Source organism: Alternaria ethzedia (genome assembly GCF_023757985.1).
Source record: "Alternaria ethzedia strain BMP 0044 chromosome Unknown scaffold_2, whole genome shotgun sequence".
In the NCBI taxonomy this organism is placed as follows: Eukaryota; Fungi; Ascomycota; class Dothideomycetes; order Pleosporales; family Pleosporaceae; genus Alternaria; species Alternaria ethzedia.
Window position 1 is genome coordinate 1,546,527 of NW_026056195.1, and position 13,289 is coordinate 1,559,815.

At 53.4% G+C, this 13,289-nt stretch overlaps 7 protein-coding genes across 7 annotated transcripts; 4 read left to right on the plus strand and 3 right to left on the minus strand.

The window, feature by feature from the left end:
• Positions 1 to 223: 223 nt before the first annotated feature.
• Positions 224 to 2,031, plus strand: J4E87_001314 (uncharacterized protein; the record flags this gene model as incomplete). Its single annotated transcript, XM_049372960.1, has 2 exons — positions 224 to 253; positions 304 to 2,031. 2 exons carry the CDS (start codon positions 224 to 226, stop codon positions 2,029 to 2,031), a joined length of 1,758 nt encoding a protein of 585 aa, XP_049237618.1.
• A 624-nt stretch (positions 2,032 to 2,655) lies between these two features.
• J4E87_001315 (uncharacterized protein) lies at positions 2,656 to 3,141 on the plus strand (the record flags this gene model as incomplete). Its single annotated transcript, XM_049372961.1, has 2 exons — positions 2,656 to 2,739; positions 2,797 to 3,141. The coding sequence occupies 2 exons, from the start codon at positions 2,656 to 2,658 to the stop codon at positions 3,139 to 3,141; spliced, it is 429 nt and encodes a 142-aa protein (XP_049237619.1).
• A 1,706-nt stretch (positions 3,142 to 4,847) lies between these two features.
• On the plus strand, positions 4,848 to 5,858 carry J4E87_001316 (uncharacterized protein; the record flags this gene model as incomplete). The annotated part of the gene is made up of 1 exon (XM_049372962.1): positions 4,848 to 5,858. The coding sequence occupies one exon, from the start codon at positions 4,848 to 4,850 to the stop codon at positions 5,856 to 5,858; it is 1,011 nt and encodes a 336-aa protein (XP_049237620.1).
• A 117-nt stretch (positions 5,859 to 5,975) lies between these two features.
• J4E87_001317 (uncharacterized protein) lies at positions 5,976 to 6,980 on the minus strand (the record flags this gene model as incomplete). The annotated part of the gene is made up of 1 exon (XM_049372963.1): positions 5,976 to 6,980. One exon carries the CDS (start codon positions 6,978 to 6,980, stop codon positions 5,976 to 5,978), a length of 1,005 nt encoding a protein of 334 aa, XP_049237621.1.
• Positions 6,981 to 7,414: 434 nt separating this feature from the next.
• Positions 7,415 to 9,172, plus strand: J4E87_001318 (uncharacterized protein; the record flags this gene model as incomplete). Its single annotated transcript, XM_049372964.1, has 4 exons — positions 7,415 to 7,574; positions 7,626 to 7,781; positions 7,830 to 8,962; positions 9,026 to 9,172. 4 exons carry the CDS (start codon positions 7,415 to 7,417, stop codon positions 9,170 to 9,172), a joined length of 1,596 nt encoding a protein of 531 aa, XP_049237622.1.
• Positions 9,173 to 10,009: 837 nt separating this feature from the next.
• On the minus strand, positions 10,010 to 11,240 carry J4E87_001319 (uncharacterized protein; the record flags this gene model as incomplete). Its single annotated transcript, XM_049372965.1, has 3 exons — positions 10,010 to 10,622; positions 10,736 to 11,073; positions 11,178 to 11,240. 3 exons carry the CDS (start codon positions 11,238 to 11,240, stop codon positions 10,010 to 10,012), a joined length of 1,014 nt encoding a protein of 337 aa, XP_049237623.1.
• A 392-nt stretch (positions 11,241 to 11,632) lies between these two features.
• Positions 11,633 to 12,869, minus strand: J4E87_001320 (uncharacterized protein; the record flags this gene model as incomplete). The annotated part of the gene is made up of 3 exons (XM_049372966.1): positions 11,633 to 12,345; positions 12,399 to 12,755; positions 12,833 to 12,869. 3 exons carry the CDS (start codon positions 12,867 to 12,869, stop codon positions 11,633 to 11,635), a joined length of 1,107 nt encoding a protein of 368 aa, XP_049237624.1.
• Between the last annotated feature and the right edge of the window lie 420 nt (positions 12,870 to 13,289).

The window sequence follows — 13,289 nt, forward strand, 5'->3', positions numbered from 1 at the left end:
GTTCTGCGAAGGGGCAAGACTGCACAGACTAGTATACGATGCAGTGAATGCAAAAACGCCCCTGCTCCTCCTAGAGGGCCTCCTTCTGCCTAGCACTCTCTCCTCGATCTATATCAGGCCCAGCTCTCTAGGGGCACTGCCATTCTCCAACGGACCACTCCACTCAACTCCAAAGCCTTGGACTTTTTCGACGCTTCATATCCCTGATATACTTAGAACAATCATGGTTAAGCTTAATGACTATCCCATATCAGTGAGTCTCTTGGAGTCATTACTTTCGTGAGCCATACTAATGGCTACTAGGAGGAGGTCCACAGAGCCTACCTATCTTTCTTGAAGACGCCCAAGAACAAGTCCGCTTTCGAACAGCAGGTTGAGAACCCCGTACTTCTTTCGGCCTTCCAAGATATTACGATCGCTGCCGAGGGTTACATCCAGTACACTAGCAAATACGACTCCGTGGACAACTGGGATGACACGTTCACCACTGAGGACAGTGTCTTCTTGGATATGGCCAATGCATGCATGGCGTACACTCGGCATGCAGAATACAAGACATCAGCTGAGATCGAGTTCTTTGGAATGGCAAGAGCCGGTATGCGATCCATGAAGCATGCCTACGACCCTGCACCGATGGACATGTTCTCTGGACCGCCTCTGCCTGACGCTCTGCTGACCGTGTATCGTCACATGGGATACACCCCAATTGAAGATGTCATCTTCTTCGACATGGTTGCCGCGTTCGAGACCGCCCAATTCTGGCAAGCGTGGGACAATCTCCATGACTGCTCCAACTCGGAAGCCTGGGATGGTTGGGCTGACCAGTGCCTGTGTAACTATTGCGTGGACGAGTCCGCGCACATACACGGCATTGAGGAATGGCGCGCCTTCCCAACCGCTGTAACCTATATGGATAAGTTCGAAGACATGTTCGAAGATGTTCTGGAGTTCATCCTCCACGATCTCTGCACCACATGCTGCTCGTATCTGGAATATACCAACGACTTCGATGATTGGAATGACCCGAAGATCGCGGCCTTCCGCGAGTTTTCCGCGGTAGCTGAGTACGTTACGTATGTCTGTCCGGACTGGTTCCAGAAGTTCCTCGATCTTCCCGGAGAGCTCCGCGAGTCTATCATACACGAGTATGCTCTGATGGAGCGTGATGATGGTCGCCTGAGCAAGCATCAGCACTTCGACGAATTCAGCAATCCATGCTGCAAGTGGGACTATCCCAAAGTGCTCATCGCTTGCGATAACCAGAATACCAACGTGTTCCCGGATGCTGGTACTGGTCGATGTCCCAAAGGATGGCTACCAAATCTGGCGTTCGTGAGCCACAGGATGCATGAGGAAGTTCTCGTCCTGATGCTGCGGCGGACCGAGCGCTTCGATCTCAAGTATATCTTCAGAAACACCAACTTCAAGATTGCGACTTGGTTCACCAAGTTCCTCAAGGCGATTCCCGGTGGCGGCGGCGAGATCGCGGTGAAGCATCTCAACTTCCCGCACATGCATTGGTTCAACCACCAGCGCATCTTTAATAAGGCACTCACGAATCCGAGCTTGGATTTGGCCGTCGCTTGCAAGAACCTTCGCAAGCTGGATATGACTTTCCATGTGGACAAGGTGACTGTCAGCAATGAGGATACTGACTGGAAGCGCAAGGCACTTCCTCTTGCTAAAGTCATTGACCGCTTCAAGCTGGGGACGCTATTATACTGCCCTCGTTTGGAGGAAGTGTACATCGACGGCATCTACATGCGGCCGTCTCGAGGCGGTGAGGAGAAGGATCTAGATGTGCTCGAGGATGTCAGTAAGTGGATGATGAAGAGCTTCCTCGTTCGGCGGCATCCGGAGCGCGGTATCCAAGTGGAGCTGGTTCGCCGATGGGGATGTTGGAGGGGACGTGTACGTGGGACGATGGTTGAGTTGAATGAACAAGATATGGCAGAAGTGAAAGCGCGCATTGATATCGAGAGCGAGTGTACGAAGGCTCTCGCTCTACCTGAGCCTGATATATTCACCTAGAGGGGTGCTATTAGTGTCCTTAGTAATATTTAGCAAAATACCATTGGGTATGAAGCTTTCGCGAATGGACCTTGAGTTGATTCTTGTCATTTCGATGCCGCTGTCACAATGGTCTAGATATATGTTGAGCTTCTAAGTTTGGTGCTTACCGGCTCTCATTTGTGCCAGTGTTGATCACCTGTGTATTTTGCGCCGATGATCAACAAACACAACATTGGAAGTTTGGATGTTGTGTTCATACGCGAAAAGCAATCGTTACCAAGCCTCAAGGACCGATAGACCTACTGGCGACGAGATAGTCTGGAAGCAGAAACAAGGCAGAAGGTTAGCTGTTGTTCGAAGCTTCGGAAGGCGCGCGTTGTGGAGCTCAAGTTCGAGCTATCCATCCAATCAGCAGCCACGTGATGGCGATGACAAAGGCGCTAGCGACGCGAACCCTGCAAATCTGGGGTAGCTTCGAGGCGGCCATACAAGGTGCAGCAAGAGTCTGGCGCTTGCTAGCAAGCCCATATACACCGCTTTGATACCCCTCTTCACTTCTTGTTGAGCTACAACTCTTACAACTCTTACAACTCTTACATCAAACCTTTGTAATACAACACCAACAAGTACACTTCCATCAACATGTCTTGCCCCGTGATTGGTACCACAAACGATGTGCTTCCTCCCAACCACCCCTCTATCGACCTAGCGAAGGATGGTCAGGTTGTACGTACTCAAAGATACACTGGACATCGTTGCACATCGCTAACATACAATCCACAGTGCCCAGTCGTAGGCGCGACAAGCGACCACCACCACAACCTCTCCGCACATCCTCCCGTCCCCACCCAAGGCACCGAGGCTACATCGTGCCCAGCGCTTAAGAAGAACGTAAAGACGACCAAGGCCCAAGAGATGGACGATGCTCTCTGCCCGATCGTAGGCACAGCTACAACCGTGCTTCCTCCCGACCACCCAGACATGCTCAAGGCGAACGCCGGCGACATCTGCCCAGTCACAAAGGCGACAGTTGGACACCACAAGGACAAGGTCGCTACACACCCGAGCGTAGAGGGTGCGGCAGATGGGGCTGTATGCCCTGTCACCGGCCAGAAACAGGCTGCATAGATATGGCGAAAGGAGGGATGGGGGCGGCGTTGGTAAATTATACCCGAATATAAATGATTGGATAGTGATTCTACGCTGAATCAGCTTCCGCCCCATCTCGCGGCACTATTTTGGCTGTCCAAAAAGCTTTTCTGACTCGTAGCTGTGTTGTCAGATTGCGGGCGCTTAGCATGCAGCTCACGCTGAGTACATGGGGGCCGTAACGACCCCCACAGGTATATGCTTCTTGTTACCCTCATACTCCCTTTTCTTTGCTCCCTGTATCTCTTCATCATGCATTACCATACTCTTTTTCTCGCATTTTTCCTACTCCGCTTCGCTTCACCCCAGAATATCTGCTACCTACCCAACGGCGACACACAACCCCACGACGTCCCATGCGACCCCAACGCGGAAGTAACAGGATGCTGCTGGTCGCGCGCAGCCTGTCTCACAAACGGCCTTTGCATTATGGGTGGTGCGGAGAGCGATAGCGGCCAGGAGTACGCACGCGGCACCTGTACGGATAGGAGCTGGTCTAGCCCACTCTGCCCACAGAACTGTCAGCTCAATCAAGATACGCCGAATAATTCTAGCGCCTATGACTTTCGCGCTGATGGCGTCAAGGTGTGGCAGTGTGGCTCGCAGGGATACGGGAGGGAGGCAGAGTACTGCTGTGAATCTGAGGCAGAGGGGCAGAGGTGCTGTCAAACGGATACGGCGGTGTTTACCTTGACGAGTGCTACTGTAGGCCCGTATACAGGGGTTGAGAGTAGTTCGTCGCTGTCACTGAGTTCATCCGCTATTTCGAGTGCGAGTACCACGCCTTTGCCAACTCCATCGCGCACTGGTACTGGGTCCGTAACTCAAGCCTCTCCGAGCCCGCCAGCCGACAATCCGGGCCAAAGCGACAGCAAAGCAATTTCCATCGGCGCCGGAGTCGGTGGAGCTCTAGGAGGATGCCTTCTGACCGCCCTGTTGATACTCTTCATCAGGCGCCACAAACGCAAACGAGTGGCTCCCCGTTTAGACGAGCCTCCAGTCGCTGTGGCAGAGTTTAACGATAAAGCCGAACTATCGACTGAGGAGTCATATGCAGAACTGTCGAGTCAGAGCCAGATCAAGGCGGTCTGGGAGCTGCCCGGAGATGAACGTCTACCGGGCTACAACATGAACAGTCGATAAGGCAACAGGAAGGGAAGAAATAGGGACTTGAAGCCGTTGAGACAGTAGTGAAAACTTGACAATTAGCGAGTTGGGAACGGCGATTCCGATCAGCTTTTGTTAGACGAGACGAATGCCTTTTGAGACTATGATGCATTGCAAGATGCGGATTCGCTTCGTTAGAGGATAATGTATTGAGATAGATAGTCAGCTGGTAGATCGAAGCCCCTCGGCATCTAATACAGCATTTGACTTTTTCTAGCTCGTATTTTGATCGAGGGTCGGCACCTATATTGCTCTTTACAAGACGCTCCTTACTGCCACAAAATGCTTGTGAACCCTTCGTTTGTGAACCCTTCGTTTGCGAACCCTTCGTTTGTTAAAACCTTCAGGTTTGAGGCGAGAAGCTGTTTGTTATTGCCACACGCGCCTCAAGCTTTGAGCACAGTTAACTCCCGCTCACCCATCAGTTGAGCAATCTCCAAGATGATAAATTACTCCCTTTTCTCCCTCTAACTTCAACTTTCCTTTCAATAGATTCGGCAACTCTAGTTGAACAAGCAATGGAGTTCAATTCTAGAGTCGCTCTCGCAGTCGTCACTGCGGTGATGGTGGGACGACTTTGCTACCTCGTCTATTTGCTGATAGCCGCTAATCGCGCTGCGAAGCGTTTCGGTTTCGGCTTCGCCTTTGCGTCTAGTCCCCAGGGAAAAAGCAGTCACAAGATACCCAGGAAGCCAAAGTACATCTTCCATGTACCCCGACACAGCGAGCGCAAAGTGCGCCATCAACCTCGATCCCGCAAGCCTCAAGTGCTGCCATCGCACTCTGACATCGTTACCAAGGCCGAGGAATGCGAAGAGTACGTGCCAGACTACTTCCCGCGCTTTCTCCAGCTTCCGCTCGAGATACGTGAGAAGGTCTATCATTACGCAATGGACGGCCTCTCAACACGATACTTTGTCCAGGCGTACAAGGACATCTCGCCCCTGACAGTAGCGCCAGCTACACTCCCAAATTTATGTTTTGCCAGCAAGCAATTACACAAGGAAGGACTCGCTGTCTGGATCCGCCGCACACGCTTCACGGTCTTGAAAAGCAGCATAACGCATGTGGTTCCTCTGATGAATTTTCTTTCCGCTGTCGATGGCTTCAAACACGTGCGCATGCTCTGTTATGGCGATCTCCTCGCCTACGGCCTGAAACATCAGAGGGTGTACATAACCACGGGTGAAGATCTAGCTGCCAAGTGCACTGGACTCCGCAGTCTAATCTTCGAGTTGGACTATTTCTGGCTCACAGATTTTGCGCGTGCGCCAGCGCCGGTGAAGCTGGCTCCAAAGAAGGAGGTAAAGAAGCGGTTGAGGCTTGAGCCAGTCTACCAGCTATCCAGTTTGAGGAAGCTGAAGATAGAGGTGGTTGTGCCCTGGTCCCGAGGAAAACGCTTTGAACAGCAGGGTGGATTGACGCGTTTGACGGAGATAGTCACCGAAGGCTTTGAAGCGGCAGGAAGAGGCGGGCTTGTAGAAGTGCAGCTTGAGATGGTAGCCAGGAGGCTGTTGGTTGGAACGTAGTGCTTGGCATAACCAGCTAGTCGACTTCGTAGCGATGATAAAATATTCATGTATAATACTACAGTACTGAGACAGCGACAGAGCATGTGCCGACAATCACAGGGGTATAGCCGGCGACTAGGGGGAACGAGCGCGATATGGTAATGGTGAGTGCGATGGTTTCCGCCGTGAGGGCCCTGCATCGTCGCCGTCGGAACCTGAGCGCCTTCGCTCACGCTTTCGATGCCGATCGCGTCTCACTCTGGAATCCTCGCTCCGATCTCGAGACCGTTCCGACCGGTGGCGACGATGTCTGTCCTCCGAGTCATCTCGTGGTCTTGACTTCCGATGTCTATGTTCGTCGCGTGGACTTCTGTCGCGGCTTTTACTCCTTCGGCGTGAGTGCTTGTCATGCCCATCGCCTTCTCCCGCTTCCTTGATCCTTCTTCTGTCCCTACTCCTATCTCGGTCTCTCGACCTGTCTCTCGACCTGTCTCTCCGACTATGCCTATCCTTGCGCTTTGCCCGCTCCTTTTCTTTGCGCTTCTGCTTCTTCAGCTTCTTGAGAGCATCGTCCACTTTCTCTTGTTGGCGCTTGATCATGGAATCGCGCATCGGATCGTCCTCGTCGAGCTTCTCCATAAGCCGCCCTAATTCAATCTCCTCTGGTAGTAGTGGTCGGTCGTCGTCCGAGTCGCTTTCGCTTTCTGTCTTTCTCCGCTTCTTTCTGCCGCCATCAGACTCATGGCCCGCGTCGAGGTCGACGTCCCCCATAGTGTTGTCCCTCATGTCTTCATCGTCCTTAGGCTTGTACCGCGCATGGTCGACCCTGATGACTCTGTCCATAATGGTTGCTCCACCCAGGTTGTCCACAGCCAGGTCGCAGCTCCTCTGGTCTTCGTACTTGATCCAGGCAAAGCCTCGTGACTTTCCCGTCTCCTTGTCGCGCGCAAGCTTGACCCATACCGGCTCGCCATACTGAGAGAATATGGTGATGATGTCACCCTCTGAAAGTTCGAAGGGCAGGCCGCCGATGTTAATGAAGGCTGTGTCGCGATAGTCGGTATGCCATGAACCTTCTGGGTTGATGCCCGCTTCGAGCTCGCGCTTATTGAGCTGCTGGATCGCGCGCACTGAATTCATCGTGGGCGTGGTGTGTACGTAGTGGTGAGGTTAGAAGTGAGGAAGGCGCGTTCGGCGGGTGGGTTTGGCGTCGCTTCCTGATCCACTAGCGCTGTGATGGCTGTTCAGACATGGATCGCGAATCTTCGAATGCTTCTTGTATGTCGCTGCGACTCGGAAAAAATGTTGGCGCAGTATTCTAGATGTCGTGTCGGAGGGCAGGCAAGTCCGCTGGAACTTTTGAAGCTCGGGCTTGGCCAGCAGCCGCATCCCTGCAGAAAAGGTACCAGCGAACATGCGGCCAAACAAGCACACCGCAACCCCACTAGACATTCACCCCGTGCCGCCTTAGCCCTTCCGCATCCGTCGCATACTTTGTGTACATCATCTACGCAGCATCGCTCACCCGGGCACGTCACGTTTCACCAGCGACCAAGCTCCGCAGCACCTCCGCAATGGCGAGCGCGCGTCGGACCTCCAACTTCCCCACACGCGTCCCTGGCAGCCACGACCGACCGGGCAGCAGAGACACGGACAAAGAGGAAATATGGAAGCCCATGCTCGACAACATCTCGAGTGGAAAGCGACTGCCGGAAAAGAGTCTACTCGTTCTGGGTGAGGGCCACGACACGCTGAATAGGGGATCTAGCTAATACTCGATCCCAGGCGGAACACCAGAGACGCAGCGAGAGTTCCTTGAATCAGTATCCACAGACTCTGCAAACAACAGGCGACCGCCAGACCGGGGCAGGAAGCCGCCCATCGCCAACCAATTCGCCCTGGGCTACACGTACCAAGATGTATTGGACACGGATCACGAGGGTGTGTAGTGGCACTGGTCATAACAACATATATCGCTAACAAAGCCAGATACTCTTGCGCGCCTCTCGCTCTACCTCCTCGCCAATCCATCGCCGTCGTTCACGCCCTTGATCAAGCCGTACCTCAACCCACGAACCCTCCCGCACATGCTTATCGTCATACTCCTGGATTGGAACCACCCATGGCTGTGGATACGACAGCTGCGCGACTGGATCAGAGTACTGCGGTCGCTTATCGTCTCGCTCGATGACAACTCCAAAGTAGTTCTGGAGGAGAACATCCAAACCCTACAAGACAAGGGCCGCAACCTCCCATCCGAAGGTAGCAGCATGGAGAACGTGAAGATACCACTAGGCCCGGGAGAATGGGACGAGCCACTCGGCATACCGCTGTGTGTAGTATGCCAGAACGCAGACAAAATCGAGACTCTCGAGAAGGAGCGGGGCTGGAAGGAGGAGGAATTCGACTTCATACTCCAGTACATGCGCACCATTCTTCTCAAGCACGGCTCAAGCTTGGTATACACAATGCCTACGGCGCCGGGATCTTTGCGGACGCTCATTCACTCCACACTCGGCATCAAGTCCTTGCTGAAACAAGAGCAACTTAGGCACAATGTGACGGATCGCGATCGCGTACTGGTTCCACCCAACTGGGACTCATGGGCGAAGATCCGTATATTACGAGAAGGCTTCGATGTGGAGGGCATCAGCGAGAAATGGAGTGTTGACATCGACATTCCCCAGCACATGCGGCCGACCAACGGCCAAGTACCTGCACCCGTCGACGGAGAAGCTCAACCGAACGGCGAAGAGACACAGGTTGCGCCAGCGGAAGAGGAGGAGGAAGGCCCGTCGGCGACCTCAATCTACGAAGAGACGATTCGCAACCCCGAGTCAGACTACGCACTTTCCAGCTTGGCGAAACAAGCCAACGGGCTCGACGTATCAAGCAAAGATCCACAGGCCTTCCTCGCCGATCAAGTCAACGTGCTTGAGAATCTGCGGCGGGAGGATGAGAATGAAGCTGCCATGAAGGCTGCGCGCAAAGAGCAAGACCCATCAATCTCTAGGACTTATACCGACGACGCATCGGGAGTTGTTGAAGAGCATATTGGTCCTGTACAATTCAACATGGGTGGAATTCAAGTCAACGCCGATGAAATGGTAAAGAGGCTACAGGTACGTCAAGCACAAGTCCATCTCTCCCGAGGAGATCATGAACATATACTAACCTCACCCCAGGACCGTCAAGCCAACCGATCAGACGAGCCCGAAACACCACCTCCCAAAACGCAGGACACCAACATCAACGACAACGAGAAGCTGAGATCTTTCTTCTCTAGTCTGGTCAACAAAGCGCCCTCGGGCAGTCCAAGGGGTGGTTCGTAGTCTGGGTCTTGTTTCTTTACAGGCATTTTCCACTTTCTCAGGCATATGCATTCCGTACAACTTTCTTCGACGCTCGCGATAGCAAAGGCTTTCTTACAGGTTCACGGTCGTCATTAGCATGGCTTTATACCCACAGTGTATTTCCGTACCCAATACAAGCTTTCACATTCCGTATCATCATTTCTCGAACACGTACTCCTTAATCCCTGTTACTGCATCCACTGTCGACAACTCTGCTTTCTGCGTAGTCGTGAAAGCATGTACAACACATCGGTCGACTTGTCTCTATCTCCCATAGTAGAAGTCACGCATCATATTCGTCAAGCATCAACTTCACGCTCCTACCAACACACACTCATCTTTTATATAACTACCCCCATGCGTGTCTCTCTCCAACCCTCTACCCATACTCTTTCAACCAAACAAAGTTCTAGCTCACCTGACAAACACTACACTAAGTTACTAAACCCACAGCAACCCACCCCCGCACCATTCCCAGCATGACAGGTCGAGGCGTCCGCTGGGCCGACTACCGCCGCTCAGATCGCATCACAGCAGATGACCTCGCTCAAGTGCCTCACGGGCACTTCAACTGGGGACATTGGAGGCATATGGGTAACCCGCCTGGAATGCAGGGGTATTGGAACGAGAGACGAGGGCAGTGGGGTTGGAGAAACGGGTACCAGTGGGGTGATGCTACTGGTCGGTATCGCTGAATTGCGATATGCTCGGGTGTGTGTGTGTGTGTGCGTGTGTGTGTGAGGAGACGTGCAGGTTGACATGCTCATACTGCATCGTGTTCACATGAATTCAATCATGCACAACCACAACACCCACCTACTTCTCCAACAACCACCTAACCCCCTCCAACGTGTCCTTGCTAAACTCCTTACTCTCCTCCAACTCCGGATAGTTTGTCCAAAACATATGCCCAAACCCCTTGTACAGATCAAACCGCGTCAAAACCCCACTCTCCCTCAGTTTCCTATCATGAAGCACCGCCTCATCCCTCAACGGATCCAAGCCGCCAACCTGGAAAAAGGCTTTTGCAACGTCCTCGTGGCCATCTGGATGATTGAACGGGTCCCAAAGAGGAGACCCCTCGTCGGGCCCGTAGATGGATTCGATGAATCCTGGTGCCATATCTTTGAGGACAGGGTCGGATGTGTTGTTTGAGCGGGATTGGTAGAGGGGGAGTAGGTGCGAGGGGACGTTTGTGTGGGGCAGGAGGGCGGGGACGCAGAGGTATTGGCCTGTTATGGGTGGATTTAAGGATGTGTCGCGGGCGAGAAGGGCAAGGACGGCGGCGATATTGCCGCCGGCTGAGGCGCCACCTACGAGGAGGCCGCGGGTGGGTGTTGCGTTGAGTACGTCGCTGTTTTTGATGGCCCAGAGGAGGGCGTCGTGGCAGTCGTGGATGCCGGTTGGGAATTTGTGCTCGGGTGCTAGACTGAGGGTGCGTGAGTAAATGTGTCTTGGGAAAAGAAGTAGAAGTATACGAGGAACGGAAACGTAAAGAAGGATAAGAAAAACCTGGGATGTAGGTAATGGGATCATTCTTACCGATACTCAACATTAACACAAACAGCCCCCAACTCCCTCGTAAACATCCGACAATTCATATCTTCATCCGTTAAATCACCCATACTCCAGCCTCCTTCGTGGTACATCATGATCAGTGGGCTACCGCCTTCCGGCGGACCAGCCACAGGCTGGTACACTTTGACGCGGATGGAGGCTCCATCTCGGGTTGGCACGTCGTGGAGGCTTTCTGTCACGTGCTCAGGAATGGGACCGGGGATGGGGTAGAGGTGGCGGAGTTGCGAGAGGTGGGCTGCGCGGGAGGCGCGGTGGGCGAAGAAGTCTGGGCCTGTTGTTTCGAATGGGCGGGCTGTGAAGGCCTGGGGTGGAATGTGAGTTGAGGGATAGGGGCCAGGGGGCTGGGGTTCTGGAGGAATGGTCATGAAGTGGTATAGGAAGTGACTGGTGGGCTTATGGTACTTACCTTTCTGTATATTTCGGACACCTCACCCGACTTGAGGACTTCTTCTCGTGTCAGATGAGCCATGTTTCGTTCGCCGTGTTGCAAATGATGAAAATAACAAGGCAATCTTGATATCGAGATTGGTTCTTGGAGGCTTTCAGATGTATGTACTTCCCGTCTTACGATGTTGATGCATACCACGTGTACGCTTACGTCATTCTGTATCAGTCTACTTCTTCGTCAACTCAAACCCTTGTGTACGAGGCTTGTCCTCGAACTATCTGCGACTAGACTTGATATGCTCGAATTGAATATGTGCCGTGATGTCGCTCAATTATATGAAAGGTATACTGCAAGATTATGTAACACATCAAAAGAAATATGAACAGCTCAGTACTACATCCTCAACGCAAATCACCGAAGATGATGTGCAAATTGCTGACAGTACCACACATTTCCACCAACCAACCACCCTCCTACTCCTTATCAACAAGCACAGTGCTATCCTCGACCTTCTTCTCCTCCCCCGCCAAACTAGGCTGAACAACCTGCCTGCCCTTCCACCCCGCCATAAGCTTACCCAGCCTCTTCCTCAGCCCATACTGCATCCAGTACGGCCAAGTCCTTATCGCTGGAATGAACAGCCCACTAGTTTCCGGCAGAACAACATGCTGACTCTTGCCGCTTAGCACAGCCTTAACAATGCTCTCCGCAACCGTCTCCGGGTAAAGAACGCCCTTGGAATCGAAGCCTTCGAACAGGGCAGTGCGCGTGTAGCTCTGGGCCATGAGCACAGTCCTTATCTTGGGGGCGTTGTAGCGGGCGGTGAGTTCGGCGGCGAGGCCTTCGTGGAAGGAGAGGGCGGCGGCTTTGGAGGACGCGTAGTCGACCATGGAGGGCGCGGACAGGTAGCCGGCTACGGAGGCGACGGTCACGATCATGCCGTGGTTCGCGGCGATCATCGCAGGAAGGAACTGCTGCGTTAAGTAGTAGTGGCTGAAGGCGTTGACCTTGAAGGTGAGGTTGATGTCCTTCTCTGTCGACTCGAGGATGGTTTTGCCGCGTGCGACTCCGGCGTTGTTGATCAGGACCGTAGGGTTACCGAGTGTGGAGCGGATGGATGAGGCGGCGGAGGCGATGGCCTCGGGGTCGGTAAGATCGCATTTGAAGAAGCGGACGGATGATGGGGCTGGTGAGTGTCAGTAATCCATCAATACGACTAAGGCTCAATTGCAGACATACCTTCATACGTCAAGTCCTGGACATCCAGGACGGCGACCTTGATACCCTTCTCGGCGAGCAGCTGGACAACGATCTTGCCAATGCCATCGCTGCCTCCGGTCACGACGACAACCTCGCGACTCCAGACATAGGCATCGCTGCTCCAGTTGTTGGTCACGCCGCTGTTGAGCCAGGCGTTGACGGTGCTCAGCGCGCCCAAACCCAGCAGCGTCTTCAAGCCCTTGAATGCTGCGGCATGGTCTTCGGCAAGGGCGTTGCCTTGGTGTGTGTAGCGCGCAAGGAGGATGAGGGGCAGCGTGAGGGCAGGGTTGAAGGCCGTGTACCTAATGAGGCGGCTGATAGTATCGCCAGTCACGCCTATTCACGTTAGAAAAGCGTCCTACTCGATACTATTGCCATTGTGACGGTTGGGCCGGCAATGGCTCGGTGCTTACCTTCGCGCGCAAGGGTCCAGTCGCTTCGAATCGGCATCGCGACGGTGTCTTGGGTGGTTGGGTGTCGGAAAGAGTGGTCGGGATAGCGCGTGGAAAGCCGCAACTAGCACAGTCGGATAGCGTTTACATTTCGCGCGTCGCGACTCTTTAAACGGACCGGCTGTGGTACTCCTTCGTCGTGCAGCTGTGCCACGCCCACCAGGGACAGAGCGGGGTCGCCCCAAAACGAGGCTGGCGCAACCCTGATGGAGCCCACAACCGAGGATCTGGCGCTGTCTATCGCGATTTCCCTGTCGCCATGTGCAAATGAGATTTGCCAAGAGATCGGAAGGGATTCAGGGATTGAAAGGGATTATTGTCAGGATCGTAAAATGATTATTATTTACAGCTGTCGTGCTGTCGTGACTAATATACAATCGTGCTAAACGCGCTGCAAGTGATGCTATGTAACTACTGC